The sequence below is a fragment of the Schistocerca gregaria genome, chromosome 8 (genome assembly GCF_023897955.1).
Source record: "Schistocerca gregaria isolate iqSchGreg1 chromosome 8, iqSchGreg1.2, whole genome shotgun sequence".
NCBI classification, from domain to species: Eukaryota; Metazoa; Arthropoda; class Insecta; order Orthoptera; family Acrididae; genus Schistocerca; species Schistocerca gregaria.
In genome coordinates, this window is record NC_064927.1 from 437,370,623 (window position 1) to 437,394,298 (window position 23,676).

Here is a 23,676-nt window from a genome sequence, read left to right on the forward strand (position 1 = left end):
CCATCGCAGCATGAAGATCGCTCTGGTAAGTCTACATGTGTCCGCTGCACAGCCTTCAGCCTGAGCAAGGCGCCCCGCTATTCGTGGCACCTTTGGTGTTTCTAATATCTCCATCTACATAGACCATGTGTCGGATTTATCCTGACCAGCGCAAATTAACTTTGTTGTCTAAAATCAAGATAAAAAGTATATCAATCTAACGTTGCTCACAAATAACCTTATAGGTTGGACAAAAAAAAAGTTCAAATGTGTGTGAAATCTTATGGAACTTAACTGCTTCGGTCATCAGTCCCTAAGCTTACATACTACTTAACCTAAATTATCCTAAGGACAAACACGCACACACACACACACACACACACACACACACACACACACACACACGTCTGAGGGAGGGCTCGAATCTCTGCCAGGACCAGCTGCACAGTCTATAACAGCAGCGCCTCAGACCGTTCGGCTAATCCTGCACGGCGGTCGAACAACACAGCTAAGAAACTTGTACACAATCTTAAGGAGAATCGAACAATTTTAAGTCAGAAATGGTTAAATAGTCTACATTAAAAGTGAGTGAAAGTCTAAATCCGCAATAAGTTTTTATTGTGTTTTCAAAGTATGTCGACCGGTTTCATAACCTGGCAGCATTTCATTAGGTCATACAAAACTAATACTTCATGTGCCACAAATTCCAAGACACAAACGCACGTAAAGACGTCACTTCTCAGTAAAACCCTGAATGAAAGGGCAGGCGGACATCAGAACCGAACCTCGCATGATGACTAAGACATCTCCAAAACACAGTCGAAAGACGAGTCCGGACAGCACATGACAATCCACGTATGGTAGGATAAAACCGTAGTCAAAATCCGCGGGAGAAGCAAAGAATTAAAAGATACGCAGTTTTGGGAGTCGTCAACATACTGAACTGTATATCACCATGCGTCAAATAGGCAGCGTTACAGCGCTAGTCACACACTGAATACTGTGTCACATTATGTTAATGTTGTTTAACTTTTTTCGAACCAAGATCTGAACAGTAGTACGTCTATTTTTAATAGCACCCACATTTTTTGTATGGTAATCCACTTCCTCTCCTCATTATCTGTTCAATAACGTATCCCAGTTTACCGTTCAGGGAAACATAACGATTCGATGAACTTGCCACAAAAGTAGTTATACCGAGTTCGGTAGCTCTTCCATTTTCCGGTACTGAAATGAAATGAAATAATGGTATGGCATTGTTGGCCGGGAGGCCCCTGCGGGGAAGTTCGGCCGCGGTATTGTAAGTCCTCTTTAGTTGACACCACTTAGGCGACTTGCGAGTCAATGATGATGAAGAACACACAACAACCAGTCATCACGAGGCAGAGAAAATCACTGACCCCGCCGGGAATAGAACCCAGGACTCCGCGCGCGGGAAGCGAAAACGCTACCGCTGCGGACTTTGCGGTACTGTCAGTAAACAAATGAAGATAAAAGGACAATGCACATAAGTCAATCAGCCACCCGTCTTCAGTTGAAGACTTATGTTAAAACAGTTTACACCAGTGTACATAAAACTTCAACTGAAAGTGGTTGGCTGAATGACGTGTGTGCATTTTCCTTGTGTGTTCATTGTTTGCTGACAATAGCAACAAAAGGACGAGTTACCTTTATTCATTTTTTAAATTTTTGTATATTTCTTTTCAGTCCTCAGTTTTCTGCAGCGCGCCACGAATTCATATCCTGTGCCAACCTCTTCATATCAGAGTAGCACATACAACCCGCGTCCTCAATTATTTGCTGAATGTATTCCTCTACAGTTCTTGCCTTCTATAGTTCCCTCAAGTACCATGGAAGTCATTCCTTGATGTCGTAACAGATGTCCTATCATCCTGTTATTTCTCGTTCTTAGTGTTTTCCATATATTCCTTTCCTGTCATTCCTTGATGTCGTAACAGATGTCCTATCATCCTGTTATTTCTCGTTCTTAGTGTTTTCCATATATTCCTTTCCTCCCAAATTCTACACGGAACCTCCTCATTCCTTACCTTATCAGTCCACCTAATTTTCAACATTCTTCTATAGCACCACATCTGAAATGCTTCCATTCTCTCCTGTTCCGATTTCCCCACAGTCCATATTTCACTGGCATACAATGCTGTGCTCCAGACGTAAATTCTCAGAAATTTCTTCCTCAAATCAAGACCCACGTTTGATACTAGTAGACTTCTCTTCGCCAGGTATGCCCTTTTTTCCAGTGCTAGTGTGCTTTTGATGTCCTACTAGCTCATTCACTGGTTATTTTGCTGCCTAGATAGTAGGATTCCTTAACTTCATCTACTCCGTGACGGTCTATCCTGATGTTAAGTTTCTCGCTGTTGTCATCTCTGCTACTTTACATCACTTTCGTCTTTCTTCGATTTACTCTCACCCATATTCTGTACTCATTAGACTGTTCATTTCATTCAGGAGATCATGTAATTCTTCTTCACTTTCACTGGGGATAACAATGTCATCAGCGAATCATATCGTTGATATCCTTTCACCTTGAAGTTTTCTTTTATTTCTATCATTGCTTCTTCGATGTACAAATTGAACAGTAGGCACCAAAGACTGCATCCCTATCTTATACCCTTTTTAATCCGAGCACTTCGTTCTGGTTCGTGCACTCTTATTCTTGGTTCTTGTACATATTGTATATTACCCGTCTCTCCCTATAACTTGCCCCGATTTTTCTGAGAATTTCGAACATCTTGCACCACTTAACACTTTCAATGCCTTTTCCAGGTCGACAAATCCAATAAACGTGTCTTGAGTTATCTTTAGTCTTGCCTCCGTAATCAACCACGAAGTCAGAATTGCCTCTCTGGCGCCTTTACGTGTCCTAAATCCAAAATGATCGTCATCTAACACATTCTTACCTTATTCACGGTAATTACACTTTGTCCTAGTGCAGGAGAGTCGAAGTCCGTTTTGTGGTATTATTTAATAGCGCGATGTTTTCGTATAAGAAAGATAAGGTGCCATTCAAAATACACGTACTGCTGTTCTTCTTCTCCTTTCTCTTGTGCTTTTGTCTCGCAACGGGGCAAGTTCGGCATGGTTATTAGCGAATTTGTCGTGGATAATTCAAGGAGTGCCCTTAATGTCGCCACCCCGTATCCACTCGGGACGGAACGTGTGCACAACTGCCTGCGTGTAGTGTTATTCATGTGAAAGTGAGCGAAACTTTTTCGAAATTTGTCATGTCGTGTAGTTAAAGCTACTTCCGCTTTGCTTCAGGCTGTTCTGCGGCAGCTGGGTTGTGTAGGGTTTATACAGGAGCATTTCCTACTTCTCTCTGGGGGGGGGGGGGGGGGGGGGTGTAACATCTTTATTTGCTTGTGTGTCTTGGGTGTGGGAGGGCACGAATTATCTCCTGTCTTTGGTGCAGATTCCGTCTTATTTCGGATTATTTACATTACCGTTCCAGCATGGCGATGGGTCGTGCATACCGTTCCCTTGGCTGATGCGGCGCTCCAAGGTTTCGTATCAGGGGATTGGCGGAAGCTCCAGTCCTGGTGTAGAATCTTCGTGCTATCTGTTGATGCCGTTGTGGCACTTCCAGTTCATCTGCGGCTTCATGGATGTACCGGTGCGGGTACTGCGGGGGAACGTGGAAAACACGACGAAGTACCTTATTTTGTAGCGATTGAAGGCGCTGAAGATGTGTCTTTGCCGTGTTGCCCCATACCTGGCAGGCGTAGTCAAAAATGGGGCGGATGTACATTCTGAATATCAGTAGACCGTTTGCTATCGAGAGATCCGAACCTTCGTTTATGAAGGGGTAAAGTGCCCCTATCCTTTGAGACACTTTGGCGCGGATGTCGTCGACATGGAGCTTCAATGTAAGCTGCTTGTCCATAGTCACTTCGAGGTATTTAACGGAGTCCTTCCACTGCAGTTCGGTTCCATAGAGCCGAAGGTTCCGAAGATGACGAAGCCGGCGAGGACCAGGTCGCCTCTTGGTGAAGATGATAGTTTGCGTTTTCTGCGGATTAAACCGGATACGCCACTTCGCCGCCCAGTCTTCTAAGGCGTAGCACGCATTCTGCAGGCGTGGGACAAGTACTTCGAGTCATTTTTCCCTGGTGTAAAGCATTGTGTCATCAGCGTAAATGGCTTTTTCTACGCGTGGTCGTGAAGGGTGGTCCGAGGTGAAGACGGAGTAAAGGATAGGCCCAAGCACCGAACCCTGTGGAACTCCTGCACGAGACGTGGGTACCAGTCCGGTATTCAGCTAGTGGGGATGTGGGAAATCGCCTGAAGGCCACATCCAAGCTGGCCGGCATAACCGACCCGGTTCTGCCGCCCTCCCCGTCTCGGTTGCGGAACGTTAACACGCATTGCTATCCGGGCGGCTTAGACGTATTGCTCTTCATACGACAACTAAACAATATTTGCTTCATAATTTGGTCAAGATAAATTGGACAGCCTGTACATGCTCTGTACGCATTTGTACCACGGGTGGCGACGTATTTGTAACAGTAACTTATTAAATCTAGCACAGTGTATCTACATCTACCGCTACACAGGTACTCCGCAAGCCACCGCACGGTGCGTGGCGGAGGGTACCCTGTACCACTACTTGTCATTTCCCCTCCTGTTCCACTCGCAAATAGACGGAGCGAAAAACGACTGTCTGTACGCCTCCGTATTAGCCCTAATTTCTCGTACCTTATCTTCGTGGTCCTTACGCTCTATGTATGTTGGCGGTAGTAGAATCGTTCAGCAGGCAGCTTCAAATACCGGTTCTCTAAATTTTTTAAATAGTGTTCCTCAAAAATAACTCCGCCTTTCCTCCACGGATTCCCATTTCAGTTCCCAAAGCATCTCCGTAACACTTACATTTTGTTCGAACCTACCGGTAACAAATCTTGCAGCCTTGCTCTGAACTGCCGCGATGTCTTCCTTCCAGCAGACCGTGACAAATGCTTACCGGAAATCTAGAAATACGGAATGTGCCTGTTGGCCTTCATCCATAGTTTTCACTAAGTCATGTGAGAAAAGGGTAAGCTGAGTTCCACACTAGCGCTGCTGATTCATGGACATAAGCTGCTGAGCCTCAAGAAGGTTTATTGTATTCGAACTAAGAAATTTTTCAATGATTCTGTAGCAATCAGAAGTTAGGGATATTGGTCTGTAATTTTGCTCTGTCGTTTTTTCTACCTTCCTTTATTGGAGTCACCTGCGCTTTTGTCCAGTCGCTTGGGACTGTGTGCTGGACGGAAGATTCAAGATAAATGCAAGCTAGGTAGGGGGCCAATACCGTAGAGTACTCTTTGTAAAACTGAACTGGGATTACATCCGGATCTGGTGGTTTATTTGTTTTCAAAACTTTAACTTTCTTCGCTATGCCAGGTATGCTTACTTCTATGTCGCCAACACGGGAGTCTGTCAGATGGTCAAATGACGGTATGTCTGTACGGTTCTCTTGAGTGAACGACTTCTTGAGCATGAAATTTAAAACTTCGGCTTTCGTTTTGCTATCTTCAGCTGCCAGACTGGTCAACAGGGGACTGAATGGAAGTCTTAGACCAGCTTAGCGATTTCACGTGCGACCACAATTTTCTCGGGTTCCTAGCAGATCTTTTGCTAAGGTCGCACGAATCTCCACTAGTCTTCGCTTGTCTTCTATGGTGTGTCACGTTTTGAACCTATACTCCAACAGCCTCTACTTCCTCAGCCTCTTACGAATTTCGTTATTAAACGTAGTATTACGAATACTTCGACAGTTTGTAAGAGGTCCATGACTACTTACTCCTACTGCCACACACTTTATACAGCAGCCAACACTGCTCTTTGGTCTGGGATTCTCTCATAGCTTACATATCGCATGCAGCGCGTGAGCAAGCCATCAGAATTACACTACAGGCCACTGAAATTGCTACACCAAGGAGAAATGCACATGATAAACGAGTATTCATTGGACAAATATATTATACTAGAACTGACATGTGATTACATTTTCACGCAATTTGGGTGCATAGATCCTGAGAAAACAGCACCCAGAACAACCACCTCTGGCCGTAATAACGGACTTGATACGCCTGGGCATTGTACCAAACAGAGCTTGGATGGCGCGTACAGGTACAGCTGCCCATGCAGCTTCAACACGACAGCACAGTTCATCAAGAGTAGTGACTGGCGTATTGTGACGAGCCAGCTGCTCGGCCACCATTGACCAGACGTTTTCAATAGGTGAGAGACTAAAGAATGTGCTGGACAGGGCAGTAGTCGAACATTTTCTCTATCCAGAAAGGCTCGTGCAGGACCTGCAACACGGGGTCGTGCATGATCCGGCTGAAATGTAGGGTTTCTCAGGGCTCGAATGAAGGGTAGAGCCAGGGTCGTAACATATCTGAAACATATGGCAATGACGAAGACACGCTTCCAATGTGCGTTCACCGCGATGTCGCCAAACACGGATGCGAGCATCATGATGCTGTAAACAGAACCTGGATTCATCCGAAAAAATGACGTTTTCCCATTCGTGCACCCAGGTTCGTCGTTGAGTACACCATCGCAGGCACTCCTGTCTGTGATGCAGCGTCAAGGGTAACCGCAGCCATGGTCTCTGAGCTGATAGTCTATGCTGCTGCAAACGTCGTCGAACTGTTCGTGCAGATGGTTGTTGTCTTGCAAACGTCCCCATCTGTTGACTCAGGGATCGAGACGTGGCTGCACGATCCGTTACAGCCATGCGGATAAGAAGCCTGTCATCTCTACTGCTAGTGACACGAGATCGTTGGGATCCAGCACGGCGTTCCGTATTACCCTCCTGAACCCACCGATTCCATATTCTGCTAACAGTCATTGGATCTCGACCAAAGCGAGCTGCAATGTAGCGATACGATAAACCGCAATCGCGGTTGGCTACAATACGACCTTTATCAAAGTCGGAAACGTGCATTTCTGCTTCTTACTTGAGGCATCACAACAACGCTTCACCAGGCAACGCCGGTCAACTGCTGTTTGTGTATGAGAAATCAGTCGGAAACTTTCCTCGTGTCAGCACGTTGTAGGTGTCGCCACCGGCGCCAACCTTGTGTGAATGCTCTGAAAAGCTATTCATTTGCATATCACAGTATCTTCTTCCTGTCGGTTAAATTTCGCGTCTGTAACACGTCATGTTCGTAGTGTAGCAGCTTTAATGGCCAGTAGTGTACATATGCTCGAGTGCGCTAGCAATAAATTCCTTAGTCGTGGACCTCTTACAAGTTTACAGATAAAACTGTGACAGTCGGAGTGTGTTTATCCGGAACTCCGTTTGACTTCCCTTGCTGCGAATCGACTGGCGAGTGTGCATCAGAGCACCTCAAAACACCGCCTAGCCTAAAAAGCCTTTATGTTCACTCCTCGGCCGGCCGCGGTGGCCGAGTGGTTCTAGGCGCTTCAGTCCGGAACCTCTTGACCGCTACGGTCGCAGGTTCGATTCCTGCCTCGGGCACGGATGTGTGTGATGTCCTTAGTTTAGTTAGGTTTAAGTAGTTCTAAGTTCTAGGGGACTGATGACCTGAGATATTAAGTCCCATAGTGCTCAGAGCCATTTGGACCGTTTTTTGTACACTCCTCGAGTACCGTGCTACCCGAGTAGCTTTGTATAATGTGTAGAAGCTCATGCCCCTTCGGACAAACCATTCAATAGTGAGGCAGTGCATGCCGCATCATCGTAATGTTGGGGCAGTTTGCTTCGATAATGTGTGGGGAGGGGGCGGGGCGGAGGAACACATCATGAGCTATGTTTCCTCAAACAGCTAGACACGTAAGAGGAGCTGACGTTGCTGCAGATACAGTAACTTACTTACTCACCATGACTCATCGTAAGAAAACTACTGACATGTGAGGTGAGTCACGGGTAACAGCTAGTTAATCATAGGGTAACACTCGTGACCGAGGCACGTCGTTTGGTAATTGTGCCTACAAAGCAAGGCAAGTTGCAGTTCGCCGCTACACGTGGCTTCCAGATAATTCATCCACAAATACCGGTCTATACTCTTGCACTTTGAAATCTTCCTTAACGTGTTCATGCATTGTAGACCATAATAATTGAATTCATCTGCTGCTTTCCTGAAGTATTTCATCGGAGACTGCTCGCTTTCTTACGTCTGCTTCGCGAGCCTGTCTTTGCCACTGTCTGAAACATAAGCACGTTTCTCCGAGTCAAGCAGGGTTGCTTTATGTAGTGTGACTCTGCCACGGCAGTCTCTGTACGCAATCGTTACCTCAGTCATCGTTTGCTCTGTCTGTGGGCGTTCGTTCACCCTCAAAATCGCCACAATCGCTACCCAACAGCGTGACTGCGTCATCTCACATCAGCCGCTGGTTTGTCTGCATTCATTGACGCGAGCAGTTCCTCTCAGCTTTCGAACAGTCACTGAAAGTGCGTCACACTTCCGTCCAGTCGCTGTCGATTAGGATCGTTTTGCGGCCGGTATTACACGGCAGGTAGCAGTAGACTAATCCTTGTTCAAACGTTGCACAGTCCTCGTTGACCTAACAACAAATCCAGAAACTTAATTCGTCGTATGTCCTCCGGCACGTACACGCACGATATATTTTTCTCCTATTGTGTGACGTCTCTGCGTCCACCCGTCTTTACTGTGCTGATTCCACAGAAACCAGTGACACATAAACACACACACAATCACAACACTTCTCTGCCGGCCTTTATGGTCGAGCGGTTCTAGGCGCTTCAGTCTGGAACCGCGTGGCCGCTACGGTCGCAGCTTCGAATCCTGCCTCGGGCATGGATGTGTGTGATGTCTTTAGGTTAGTTAGGGGACTGATGACGTTCTAGGGGACTGATGACGTCAGACTTTAAGTCCCATAGTACTCAGGCCCACTTGAACCATTTGAGCAACACTTCTACGCGACGACTTCCGTCACGGGTGGAAGACAACATGACAGCCTGCTATCAAATCTACAGCAACTACAGGGCTCAGAGCGATCAGAGTGTTGTTTTAAAGATGTCACTGGATTTTGTCCAGTGAGGTTGTTGTATCAATTAATTAAATAACATAGTGCAGTAAGGCTACAATTCGGTTATGTCTAGGACATACAGCATAGAGAATTGAAGAAAATAGAAAAGGTGACTCAGTTTCATGAAAACTGCTTTCTGCTTCTCCTGACGAATTTTCTGATCTCTGAAGTTTGTTGGACGTAGTTTATTCATTAGCATATTTTATCCGAGCCACTTTTCTTGTACTACTGTCACTGTTTCCTCCTTTTGTTTGTTTCTGCGCAACAGTTTCGAAGATGCTCGAGGAATTGAAGGCACATGTGAGTGGGGTCCTCAGAGTTAAATACCATAGGTGTAATGTGATTCATCAATGCCGCTGATGGGATACCGGGAAGATAAACGACATACTATCGAGGCAGTTGGAGGATTATTGCACTAAGTGCAATCGAAAATTTAAATTTAACGTACTGTGAAAGAAAGGCACCTGAGAATATAAAATATTAAAAGTTCGTTTAGGAAAATAAGTTTAAGTGCCAAGACTTTCCTAGTCTTATAACCTACGGCAGAGAGAGATATGGCACTTAAATGCACAACTCATTTAGCGATTTCCAGCGGTATCATGGTAAAAAAGACCGCTTCAGCTGTGTGATAAACTTGTATTTATGAATCACCTAGTTTCATGGCGCTGGAGTCACATCTTCAGGGTTACATCTGTATTTGAACAACAGCGAGACGTATATATCCTGCTGCGGTTAAAATTAATTTAACTGAACACGAAACTATATGGAAAAAGTATGTATTCACGATTATTTCATAACTTAGTTGAGGCGATAACCAGTAGACCACCCAACATTCTCTGTCCAACTGTAGTAAAAATGTTCATCAGTCAAGAGGTCAGAAGTCAAGACAAAATATGACAGAATGCAAGGCATATCATTTCGATAAATGGATATGAAAGTATAAAACGTCTTGGTAAAGTAAAATAGATATCTAAAACAAGAGCCTTCCTGATTGTACGACATGTAACGAAGGTCAAATCTAGGTGAAATGTTGCTTACAAGACAGAGGCTCATCGAAATTAAAGAAAGACTGGTGAAACGGAAAATTAAAAATATTGTACAGCGATACCAAAGGTGTAACAATGACGTGACGACATGAGGCACACGAAGGTGCTTGTGTAGAGAAGCATGTTGAGAATAAGGCTAAGGTGCAAGATCAGGAGGAAGAGGCATGACCAAGTCTAAAGTTGTGAAAGTTATAGCGATGGCTAATAAATTTAAGTACATTTGTCTGGAATGAACTAATGAAAGCGAGATAGGAAATGTTTCACTTCATTCCTCATGCTAACCGGCCGGGGTGGCCGAGCGGTTATAGGCGCTACAGTCTGGAACCGCGCGACCGCTACCGTCGTAGGTTCGAATCCTGCCTCGGGCATGGATGTGTGTGATGTCCTTAGATTAGTTAGGTTTAAGTAGTTCTAAGTTCTAGGGGACTGATGACCTCAGATGTTAAGTCCCACAGTGCTCAGAGCCATTCGAACCATTTTTCCTCATGATGCAAAATCACGTAGGCGACAGTCTGTTGGAAAGATCAGTCAACAACTCAGGAAATTGACAAGATATTACTTCGATATTGAGAATGTTATAGCAATAGTTAATAATTTTAAGTATAGGGGTCTGGGATGAATCGATCGAACTCAGGCAAGAAATGATTCAGTGGATTCCTCATGGTACAAATCACTTTGATTACAGTCTCCTAGAAAACGAATGGGTGACTCAAGAAATGGGCAGGGAGTTACTATGAAGTGTACCCGCGAAAGTCATAAAGTGTGGAGAAGTCTGGAAGACCCATTAGTCAAATAGTGGACTAATAACGACTAGCGCTACAGATGGTGATAAAGATGATATTTGAGTGTTGCGCTACAGCGATAAATGCATCGATTTTGTCCTTCATAAACTCTCTTGTATTTTTTTGACTGGTTTGGTGTGTCCTGCCACCATTTTCGCTCCCGTGTTTATCTCCACCTCATGCTAGTACTTATATTCAGTGTGTTGATTTATTTGTTTGAAATATTCCAATTCCTTTCCACCAGAACAAGTTTTGCGCTCTACGATCCTCTCTAGCGTCCTGAAAGTTTTCCCCTGATATCGTAAACATGGCTAACCAACCACACTCTTTTGTAAATCAGTGTTCTCCACGTATTCCTTTCCTTCTTGATTGATCGGAAAGTCTATCCTTTTCTTACTAGTCGACATAATTTTCAGCACGCTTCTGTAAAGCACGCCTCAAACCTATCGATTCTCTTCTTTCCGCCTTTCCCACACTCCATGATTCCCCCACATACAATACTATGCTCCAGACGTTCATTCTCAGGAATTCATTGCTCAACTAAAGACGAACATTCAATGACAAGACTCCTTTATGCGAGGAATGCCGTCTTTGCCCGTAGCAGCCTTGTTCTTATGTCCTCCTTGCATCGTGTATCTTGTTTTACTTTGGTTCTGAGTTAACAGATTTCTCTCATCTTATCTGCGCGATCCTCAATTTTAAGATGAAATTATCATAGGGTGTTTGGTCTCTTCTACGGGTCAAGCAAATCTTCCTCACTTTATCTGTGGATAATTGCCTTATCAGTGAGTCATAACACAATTATCCTTTCATCTTGAATTTTTATCATGCTTCGTTTCGTTTATTGCAGGTTAAATATGGAGGAGAAATACTGTTTTATGGTCTTTCTAAATCGGGCTATTTCTCTTGGTTTTCCATATTACTGTTCCATCTTCGTTTTATATTAGCAGTGTTGCTCATTAGCGTGTATGTAATATTTTGAAGATTTAAAATTTCTTGCACCACTTTACATTAGCGAACGGTTTTTGTAGGTTTACAAATCCTAAGAAACTCTCTTGCTTTTACTTGCGTTGCTTCTAGTATACAACGCCCGTCTTACTCCCGTAAACCCAAAATAACCTCCAGTTCGTACATAATAAACTTTCTTGAGTTTATGTTCACCAATCAGCATGGTTTTACAAAGCATCCCTCGACGAAACTCAGCTTGCCCTTTTCTCACTTGATATACTGCGAACTACGAATGAAGGGCAACAAGCGTCTTCCCGATTTCGATAATTCTGGAACGCATTTGACACGGTGCCCCATTGCAGGCTGCTAACCACGGTACGAGCAAAAATGGAGTAAGTTCCCAGATATGTGAATGGCTCGAAGACTTAGAACCCAGTATGTTGTCCTCGATGGCGAACTGTAATCATAGACAACGGTTGGTCAGGAGTGTCCCAGGGAAGTGTGATTGGACCACTGTTGTTCTCTCTATATACACTCCTGGAAATTGAAATAAGAACACCGTGAATTCATTGTCCCAGGAAGGGAAAACTTTATTGACACATTCCTGGGGTCAGATACATCACATGATCACACTGACAGAACCACAGGCACATAGATACAGGCAACAGAGCATGCACAATGTCGGCACTAGTACAGTGTATATCCACCTTTCGCAGCAATGCAGGCTGCTATTCTCCCATGGAGACGATCGTAGAGATGCTGGATGTAGTCCTGTGAAACGGCTTGCCATGCCATTTCCACCTGGCGCCTCAGTTGGACCAGCGTTCGTGCTGGACGTGCAGACCGCGTGAGACGACGCTTCATCCAGTCCCAAACATGCTCAATGGGGGACAGATCCGGAGATCTTGCTGGCCAGGCTAGTTGACTTACACCTTCTAGAGCACATTGGGTGGCATGGGATACATGCGGACGTGCATTGTCCTGTTGGAACAGCAAGTTCCCTTGCCGGTCTAGGAATGGTAGAACGATGGGTTCGATGACGGTTTGGATGTACCGTGCACTATTCAGTGTCCCCTCGACGATCACCAGAGGTGTACGGCCAGTGTAGGAGATCGCTCCCCACACCATGATGCCGGGTGTTGGCTCTGTGTGCCTCGGTCGTATGCAGTCCTGATTGTGGCGCTCACCTGCACGGCGCCAAATACGCATACGACCATCATTGGCACCAAGGCAGAAGCGACTCTCATCGCTGAAGACGACACGCCTCCATTCGTCCCTCCATTCACGCCTGTCGTGACACCACTGGAGGCGGGCTGCACGATGTTGGGGCGTGAGCGGAAGACGGCCTAACGGTGTGCGGGACCGTAGCCTAGCTTCATGGAGACGGTTGCGAATGGTCCTCGCCGATACCCCAGGAGCAACAGTGTCCCTAATTTGCTGGGAAGTGGCGGTGCGGTCCCCTACAGCACTGCGTAGTTTCCTACGGTCTTGGCATGCATCCGTGCGTCGCTGCGGTCCGGTCCCAGGTCGACGGGCACGTGCACCTTCCGCTGACCACTGGCGACAACATCGATGTACTGTGGAGACCTCACGCCCCGCGTGTTGAGCAATTCGGCGGTACGTCCACCCGGCCTCCCGCATGCCCACTATACGCCCTCGCTCAAAGTCCGTCTACTGCACATACGGTTCACGTCCACGCTGTCGCGGCATGGTACCAGTGTTAAAGACTGCGATGGAGCTCCGTATGCCACGGCAAACTGGCTGACCTGACGGCGGCGGTGCACAAATGCTGCGCAGCTAGCGCCATTCGACGGCCAACACCGAGGTTTCTGGTGTGTCCGCTGTGCCGTGCGTGTGATCATTGCTTGTACAGCCCTCTCGCAGTGTCCGGAGCAAGTATGGTGGGTCTGACACACCGGTGTCAATGTGTTCTTTTTTCCATTTCCAAGAGTGTATAAATGACTTGGTGGAACGGGCGGCAGCAAACTGCGATTTTTTGGTGATGATGCTATGGTGTACGGTAAGGTGTAGACGTTGAGTGACTATAAGAAGATACAAGACGACTTGGGCGAAATATCTAGTTCCAAATCAAAATTGTATATTAATACCTCCAGCTCCTGACGGGCGTTGATATATATCAACGGGGACAGATGAAAATGTGTGCGCCGACCGGGGCACGAACCCGGGATCTCCTGCTTACAGGGCAGACGCTCTAACCATCTGAGCCACCGAGGTCACAGGGACTATCTCCTCAACGCCTCCCGCGAGATCCACATTCTCACCTAATATGTCAACACACTACATTCGTAGTGTCCCTACCTAACACACTCACTACTCGTGGAAGACATTCTTACCAAGTCCATATAATTATAAATAATGGATGAATGGCAGCTAGCTATAATTTTGGAAAAATGTAAGTTTGTGCGGATGTGTAGGAAGAACAAACTTATAATGTTCTGTTACAGTATTACCAGTATCATGCTTGACACACTCAAGTCGTTTAAGGGGAGATTTACTGTCTTTGGCCCGAAAAAAACATGTTTTTCGAGAATTTTTTTTCTCGGGATGTGTTATAGATATCGACGTCAAATCGTATCAAAATATTTATTGATATTTCCACTACAAACTGAAATTTTTTCGACCGGAAATGTCGAAGAGCAAATGCGGAAATGCCTTCGGAACAAAACAAAATTTCGATGTAGACCTCCACGCGCGGTATGTCACTGGTCAGCCGTCTCGTTCTGAAATCAAAACTGAATTGACGTTAGTGAAGTATATAAGATTCCTCAAGAGTTGCACAGCGCTTAAGGTATTTGGACCATAGGAAAAAAATGGTGGCCAATTTGAAAAAAAAGGGATTTATTCACCGATTTTTGTGACTTCGTCTGCCAAGTAAAAATATTTATAGTTGAAGAATTGGAATAAAAGTGGTAAAACTCCTAAACAATTTAGTTAGCTTCGTCGGCAACGAAGAATCATGCCAATCGGTTCAGTAGATTTGAAATTACCATACCGTGCGATAAAAAAGTAATTTCGAGATAAATTCGTTTGAAGTTTTCATGACATAAATGCATTTATTTATTTATTATGCAACTTACGTTCAATCTGCTATTCTGAGTGCATAAACTAGACCTTCCTCTTCCTCGTAGAGGGCGTTCTGCTCGATCTGGGCCATCCTACGCTGCTCTAGCCGCTCGTACGGCCGGTGACAAGCGGCTTTCGGCAGCTTGAATCCGGTGGTCGTCAGAATTCTTGGCGAACTGCGTTGAATAGAGTCCCAGGTTGCCGTCGATCGTTGCCATGGTCTTCAGAATTGCTGAATACCCTTCGTTGAAGCAGCTCCTTGCCAGGAAAGTCGCCATCTCCACAGTCTTCGCACCAGAATGCAAATGCTTGGGGGCTAACTTCCAAACACACGCGGTCAAACTTCCATTTGAATTTTGTGTGTTTCCTCCCAAGCACCGGTACAATAGCTCGTCCTCCGAAAGAAGAAAACTGGTGACAGAAAAAGGCCGATTTCAGGCAGGTGCATTTTTTTTGTTCAGTCGCGAATAACAAACATTTCCATTCCATATTCGGAAAAACCGTTTCGGGGGTGGATTCTAAACACTTTTATGGATCTAAAAATGCGATTAGAAAAAATAGATTGTATGAACCAAGAGATAGTAAACTTCTCCTTCAATATCTGGGCGTAACGCTGCAAAGGGAGAACTGGGATGAGGAATGTCTGGTGAGAGAATTTCAGGAAAGAGTAGTTTATCTGTAACGAGACTGTATATAGGATGCTGGTGCGACCTATTCTTGAAAACTGCTCGAGTGTTCGGGATCCATACCAGGTCGGATTGAAGGAAGACATCGAAGCAATTCAGCGGCGCGTTGCTAGATTTGTGACCGGTAGCTTGGAACGACACGTAAGTGTTACGGAGTTGCTGCGGGAACTCAAATGGGTATCCCTGGAAGAAAGGCGACGTTCTTTTCGAGGAAAATTTTTGGGAAAATTTAGAGAACCAGCGTTTGAAGCTGATTGCCGAACTATTCTACTGCAGCCAACATACACTGCGTTTAAGGACCACAAAAATAAGATAAGAGAAAATAGGGTTCATACGGAGCCATAAAGACAGTCGTTTCTCTCTCTCTCTCTCTCTCTCTCTCTCTCTCTCTCTCTCTCTCTCTGTTTGCGGGTGGAACAGGACACGAGATGACTAGTAGTGGTGGAGGGTACCCTCCGCCACACACCGTACAGTGGCTTGCGGAGTATTTATGTATCTGTAGATGTGGATGTAAATTAATGAGAAGAGTTCAAAAATTAGGTTATAAATTATTATGTCAGGCCTAGTAACTTTTATTGAATGTTGCACTATACTTTAAAATGACAAAGAAGTATGGCACTATTTTTCAACATAGTCACCAAGCGTCCGTGAATAGCAGTCAGAATTTTCTACGAATTGTTCAGTTCTCCGAAGATATAAATCCGCTCCTTGGTCACAGAGCTATTAGAAAACCACTGTGAGAGCATCCTCACCGCTGGAGAATCTCTTTCCCCTAACGCCGTATTTTCAGTTTGCCGAAAAGATCTGTAATCTGTGCGGTTTTCTTCAAATTGTTGGCACCAGTTCACTACGACTGGACCCGACACTGCACATAGACCATGGACTGCCTGGATTTGACGGTTAATCTGCGAGCAATTTAGACGTTTTGGGCACAAGAATCGTACAAACAAACGGGACACAATACAGACCACTCCCCAATTACGTACTAATTCTTGCCCACTACGAGCAAATAGGACAGCAAATAGATAAACGTGTAATAATTAGAAAACAAAGAAACAGTGACAATACTACATTACTGGCCATTAAAATTGCTACAGCAAGCAGAAATGCACATGATAAACGGGTATTCATTGGACAAATATATTATACTAGAACTGACATGTGATTACATTTTTATGCAGTTTGGGTGCATAGATCCTGAGAAATCAGTACCCAGAACAACCACCTCTAGCCGTAATAGTGGCCTCGATACGGTTGGGCATTGAGTCAAACAGAGCTTGGATGGCGTGTACAGGTACAGCTGTCCATGCAGCTTCAACACGATACCACAGTTCATCAAGAGAAATGACTGGCGTATTGTGAAGAGCCAGTTGCTCGGCCACCATTGATCAGATGTCTTCCATTGGTGATAGATCTGGAGAATGTGTTGGCCAACGCAGCAGTCCAACCTTTTCTGTATCCAGAAAGGCCCGTACACGACCTGCAACATGCGGTCGTGCATTATCCTGCTGAAATGTAGGGTTTCATATGGATCGAATGAAGAGTCGAGCCACGGGTCGTAACGTCCACTATTCAAAATGGCTCTGAGCACTATGGGGCTTAACTTCTGAGGTTATCAGTCACCTAGAACTTAGAACTACTTAAACCTAACTAACCAAAGGTCATCACACACGTCCATGCCCGATGCAGGACTCGAACCTTCGACCGTAGTGGTCGCGCGGTTCCAGACTGTAGCGCCACTGTTCAAAGTGCCGTCATTGAGAACAAGAGGTAACCGAGACGTGTAACCAATGGCACCTCATACCATCACGCCGGGTGATACGCCAGTATGGCGATGACGAATACACGCTTCCAATGTGCGTTCACCGCGACGCGACCATCATGATGCTGTAAACAGAACCTGGATTCATCCGGAAAAATGACGTTTCAGCATTCGTGCACCCAGGTTCGTCGTTTAGTACACCATCGCAGGCACTCCTGTCTGTGATGCATCGTCAAGGGTAACAGCAAACATGGACTCCGAGCTGATAGTCCATGCTGCTGATAGTCCATGCTTCTGTAAACGTCGTCGAACTGTTCGTGCAGATAGTTGTTGTCTTGCAAACGTCCCCATCTGTTGACTCAGGGATCGAGACGTGGCTTCACGATCCGTCACAGCCATAACCTGTCATCTCGACTGCTAGTGATACGAGGCCGTTGGGATCCAGCTCGGCGTTTCGTAGTACCCTCCTGAACTCACCGATTCCATATTCTGCTAACAGTCATTGGATCTTGACCATCGCGAGCAGCAATGTCGTGACACGATAAACCGCAATCGCGATAGGCTACAATCCTACCTTTGTCAAAGTCGGAAACGTGATGGTACGCATTTCTCCTCCTTACTCGAGGCATCACAACAACGTTTCACCAGGCAATGCCGGTCAACTGCTGTTTGTGTATGAGAATTCAGTTGGAAACTTTCCTCTTGTCAGCACGTTGTAGGTGTCGCCACCGGCGCCAACCTTGTGTGAATGCTCTGAAACGCTAATAATTTGCAAATCGAAGCATCTTCTTCCTGTCGGTTGAATTTCGCGTCTGTAGCACGTCATCTTCGTGGTGTAGCAATTTTAATGGCCAGTAGTGTAAATTTAGTCGCAAGAGCTTCAATTTGCGACAATTTGCGGGCTTCAGTGACCAGTCTAGTACTGGGGGCCGGTTTTTCGTGCACCACCCTATCCTAAACCGCGTACTTCATTTTTGGATTACGTTTGCAGTAGCCACTCCACTTCACTCCCATACAGTAGGGCACATGTCATATGTACCGTAGCAAAACTGTCTGTGCAAGAAACCCAGAAAATGTGAGCTCTTTCGCCAATGAGCCTCCCTAGTTGCGCAGTGGCCTTCACATAGGACAACCTGTGTAACTAACTTTCTGACGTCTCTAGTTGTGTCATCAGTTTTCCTTTCTATTTTTCTGTTTATTAATACTGGATACCTTTAGTAATTTTATGAAGCTGTGTATGAATGCAGCTACAGAAGCTGTAGTCAACTTCAGTCTAGCATCAACCGTATGTGATTGGGTGGTACACAGACGGGGTCGCTAACAGTGTCGCTTTTTCTCTGTCCAGGTGCTGGCGGCCACTCTGGTGGCGGTGGTGAGTGGTGGCGTCATCCATGGCCACGCGCCTCCACCACCCCCACCACCTCCACCCCCACCACCCCCACCCCCACCACCACCTCAGCACGAGATCATCTACGACTATGTGGTAAGTGCCTGACGGCTTGCATGTCAGTTGTCAAAAATTTAGAAGAATTGCATAGAGTGTGTTACCGCTAACTAGAAACAAAATAATGATAATAAGCACAGTTTGGTACATCAGTAAAGAAAAAGAATAATCATTTATAGAAAGAAAAGTTTGCTTTACTTGTGGATGCAATCTCCTACTTCTACCATCAATATCGGTAAGTGCCGGCCGCGTCGGTCTAGCGGTTCTAGGCGCTCAGTCCGGAATTGCGCGACTGCTACGGTCGCAGGTTCGAATCCTGCCTCGGGCATGGATGTGTGTGATGTCCTTAGGTTAGTTAGGTTTAAGTAGTTCTAAGTTCTAGGGGAGTGTTGACCACAGATGTTAAGTCCCATAGTACTCAGAGCCATTTGAACCAATATCGGTAAGAGATTTTCACTGCATTTCATTTTGCGGATGCAGCCTCGTAATTCTGCCACCAATTTCGGCCAGAGATTTTCACTGAATTTTTATGTAGATATTTTTTCCAAACTATTCCAAAAAGCCTCAATGGATTGGAAATAATAGCCAACCAGTTGCAAAAGTACATGTTTATTAAACCTTGACCATGATTTCAACAGTTTTAAAACTGTGTTCTTCACAAGGTATTGTAAATATTAATAAATATTGGGGCATTGTTCGTAGAATACATGCAGTGCCAATACAATAAATAAAATATGGGAAATACTTATAAATAATGTAAGTGAAGCATACTCACGCAGAGCCACACATTATCTACGTCCAACGTGGAGTCGTTGACTCTGGCAAATATGAGTGTCATCCACTCAATCACCACTTAAAATACATGATTTGTAGTAATTCTTTACTGTAGAGTTTTACCTTAAAATTTTTAAAACAGCACATGTATGACAACGGATCCAAAAAAGCTTGGGTGCCACTTGAAAGATTTGTATACATATGATATTTAAATTCAAAAGATTCTGCCATGAAGATGATGACTTCCTCGTTTAATGTAAGTTCTTTCCTCCAAGACAAGTTTTCAAGTTGGAAAGTACCCCTAAATCTCTTATAGCTGTATGAGGAGAATAAGATGGACGAGAGGCCGGGTAAAATACCAGCTGAAACTTGCTTCGATTCTGTGACAACTGTTGGCGAGCTGTATTCTGAAAGAACATTTTCTTGTGCATCATTCTTATTTGATGTCCGAACTATAAAATACTGAAGCCTAATAACGAGTAGCTATGGTTCTGTCTTTGCCAAACAGTTATGTCAGTGTGTTAAAACTCTTGGAATTGGGGACGCCATCACCTTGCAGTCGAAAAGTCGGTCTTCGATTTCTTTGGTGCTCTCCTTCACCACCTTCATGATACGCACCTGTACTCCACTCGCCTCCCGTGGTCTAGGTGTCTTCATTGGTAATTGATCTGAACTAAGCCTAAATTTTGTCAGAAATACCGAAATATTCGTCCTTATCTGTTCTTGATAAAGAATTAGCAGTAACTTCACCAAGACTCCACACGGCTTTACGAATTACGAGTTTCTTGCAGAATATATGTACCTATTGATTTTAAATCTATACAATAAAATTGTTTCTCACACTTCCTTTCTGTTCAAGTCTGTTACCGTATCATGAAGGTTTGCAACGGTTAGACGTGTGGCCACCTCTGATCTCCTTAATGAAACTCATTATTCCCAAATAGCTTTCAGCGCCAGTGCTGATTTCGCATGAACTTTATCCAACTCAGTTTTCGTCTGTACAGCTGTCTCATTCCTTATGGTCTTTTACCTGTATCTTCAGAATCACATTACACGCTGAAAACGCCTGCCCGCCTACAAACTACACGCCGAGTCAGTTTTAAACGTAGTAAAAAAATCATCTGATACGTATGCTTACCAATACCAATGAAAGTCAATTTCTTTTTCTTCTATCGTTGATATATACGTGGCTTACGAACTTAGCCCCCAAACTATGGGACAACACGTGACTGTCTCGTCAGTCCTTGATTGGCGACCTTTCACCGTATGCTGTCGTCTGTACGAAATAGTCTTCTCATGGGTATTTACGCAATGCACACTCTTGACTAATATCCTGAATAGCCTGCTGCTCAGTTTTTCTGCTGTGAGCCTCTCGCCCATGCTTGGTTGGTACTCTTCCATCATATCCTTTAGCTGTCAGTGGACTAGCGACTGACTGTTGATCACTGATCTAACACCATCGTCAAGCCTCACAAGTTGTAGGGCTGTGACATGGGCGTCACATACCTGAATCACTGGGGTTCTTCTAGCATATGCTATCATCTGTCTGCAGTTCCTAGCTGACAGGGACTGTCCACTGACAAGTGATCTTGTGTTGAGCAGGCGACTTGCCAAGTCCTGACTAGCAGTACGTCAGTCTGCTGAATATGTCTACCATGGCCAGTTGGAGTGTTCCCACCATTTACTACAATCTGTTTGCATTTTTTAGCTAACATGGGCCAAGTCACTGACAACTGATCGCTGTGCTGAATAGACCTACCCTCAGGGGCGTGTGTCGCCCACGATTGTCCCTACCTCTCTCCATGTGCTGAACGTCATTTCTAGTATCTGTCTGACAGGTAAACAGCCTTTGACGGTGGTACGCTATGGTGTAGTAAGCAGCAGTATCCTCTACTTGTAAATAGCGCTGTATCATGTGAGGATCTCATTCATGCCGGGTTCAATATCATTTACTGTGTGGCACCCTTCATTCCCAGCGCCTGACCGACATGTGGCGAGCCCTTGATGATGGACCACTGTGCTTAGGACCAGCACCGTACAGTCCTCACTAGAAGTAGGATTTCGTTGCAGATATTTCAACTGTTCGTAGTTGGATGCCATACACAACCCTTCCACACCAGAACCTAGCCGATAGGTGGCTAGCCTCTGAAGACTGATCATGAAGCTTAGTACCACCATCTTATAGTAGGACTATGTTAAGATGGTCTCAACCATGTCTGGCTGTATATCTTATTCCACTTGCTGTCCTTCATCCCCAGTGCGTGGCTGACAGGTGACCAGCCTCGGATGATGGACTATGCTGAGTTATACAACCTTCCTTCAGTTCTCACTATCAGTTGCGCTGTGCTGCGGAATCCCGACCGTGCATGTTCCGATGTCCCACACCAGAGCCCAGGCTACAGGTGACCAGCCCCTGACGGCGCTACACTGTGTTGGCAGGCCCCAGCTCACTACCAGTACGACTACGCCGTGAAGGACTCCCACACGGGAGACCACAAGGAGCAGTGGGAGACTCGTGAGGGGGACACGGTGCGTGGAGCGTACAGTCTGGCCGACGCGGACGGCACCATCCGAATCGTCGAGTACACCGCCGACCCCCACAACGGATTCAACGCCGTCGTCAAGAGGGTGAGTGCCGTATATACCACTACACTAGCCAAATACCACGTGCATTGTTGATGTGACTTGCTCTGTAATACGACCCTTGTAAATCACTCAGATCGCTAACTAGCAGTACTGCAGCTAGCAGTAAATCAGAATCGAGGGCAAATTTGGAAAAGGAATTAATGTTCAAATAGAAGAAACAAAAACTTCAAGGTTTTACTATGACATAGTAATTCTGTCAGAGAACGTTGAAGATTGGATCGATAAATTGGTTATTGCCGAACGAAGTGCTGAATCAGATCGTTGAGAAAAGATATTTATGCCACAATTTGACGAATAGAATAGATAAGGTGATAGGACACATCCTGAGAATAAAGTAATAGTTAGCTTGGTAATGGAGGGAACTACAAGGAACAAATATGGCGAAGAACATCAGGGACTGCCTAAAATAAATTGATTCAGATGGATGTAGTTAGTGTTAGCTATGCAGAAGTGAAAGGGTTTGAACAAGATGGACTAGCTGGAAGGCTCCATCAAACTAGCCTTAAGACTAAAGACCAGTCCATAACAACAAGAGCAATGCGCAGGTGACCAGAATAGCAGATACATAATGTCTGGACTAAAGTAGTTGTTTCTGTGGCGCTTGGGCGTAGAACGGATGCCCAGTAGTCGTGTACCTGCTGTGTGGCGTGTCACGTGCCTCTGTCCCGCAGGTGGGACACCCCCTGCCGCCGCCCCCACAGCCGCCCACGCTGCCGCCGCCACCGCCACCCCCATCGGCACCCCACGGTCCGCTGCCGCTGCCCGTCCACCCCTGAGGATGAGCAACGGCTCCGACATCGGAACACTGAAACCGACGACCCAGCGCGTTCATTGGCCACCGAGAAAATTTCGTCTTCCTTCTCTTCCTTATCCCTTTCCTACTCGCTTATACAGCTACCGCTGACGCTATAGAACTCATGTGTGTTACGTGTGTGTGACAATCTCGCCAGGGAACTGTACATATCGACGACTCCATGCAATGATATAATGACAGACGCGAATTGTTATTGTATTTATTTGTTGATACATTGAACAAAGTAACAGTTAAGTAGTTTTTTATATGACAAGTTGTATTTATTAGTGTTTTTATAAAACTGAATAAAGTGTTGGTTCACAAAACCATGTTGTCTATTTCATATATCATTCTAGGGAGTTGTGGTGGATCTCCTCACCTGTGAGTCACTTTGACAAAGACACTGTTCATGTCATGGCATTACTGACAAAGAACAGACATTTACGTAGTTATAGGTCTAGTTCTACAACTGGAATCAGTTAAGACAAACAAATACCTGGATGTAACAAACTGTAGGGCTATGAAATGGATCGATCACATAGGTCAATCAGTTGGTAGACTTTGACCCACTGGTAGCATAGTGGGGAAATCAAGTCAATCTGTGAAGGAAATTGTTTACAACACACACATACGACCCATTATACACTAATTGATCCAAAGCATCCGGACACTTATTACTGGACAGTAATGTGGAGTGTGTCCACCCTTCGT

General features: G+C 45.3%; 1 protein-coding gene and 1 non-coding gene across 2 annotated transcripts; one reads left to right on the forward strand and one right to left on the reverse strand.

The window, feature by feature from the left end:
- Positions 1 to 23,294, forward strand: LOC126284603 (cuticle protein 7-like). Its single transcript, XM_049983650.1, has 4 exons — positions 1 to 25; positions 18,654 to 18,791; positions 21,966 to 22,154; positions 22,844 to 23,294. Exons 1-4 carry the CDS (start codon positions 11 to 13, stop codon positions 22,946 to 22,948), a joined length of 447 nt encoding a protein of 148 aa, XP_049839607.1. The 5' UTR covers positions 1 to 10; the 3' UTR covers positions 22,949 to 23,294.
- Positions 13,938 to 14,011, reverse strand: Trnat-ugu (transfer RNA threonine (anticodon UGU)). The gene has a single exon. It is a non-coding gene; the product is annotated as a tRNA-Thr (tRNA).
- Positions 23,295 to 23,676: the final 382 nt, after the last annotated feature.

Excerpts from the sequence above, each read along its gene's own strand:
- LOC126284603 (XM_049983650.1), top strand. Across the intron at positions 18,792-21,965 it reads AGATCATCTACGACTATGTG|GCCCCAGCTCACTACCAGTA; the intron begins GTAAGTGCCTGA and ends CTGTGTTGGCAG. Across the intron at positions 22,155-22,843 it reads TCAACGCCGTCGTCAAGAGG|GTGGGACACCCCCTGCCGCC; the intron begins GTGAGTGCCGTA and ends TCTGTCCCGCAG.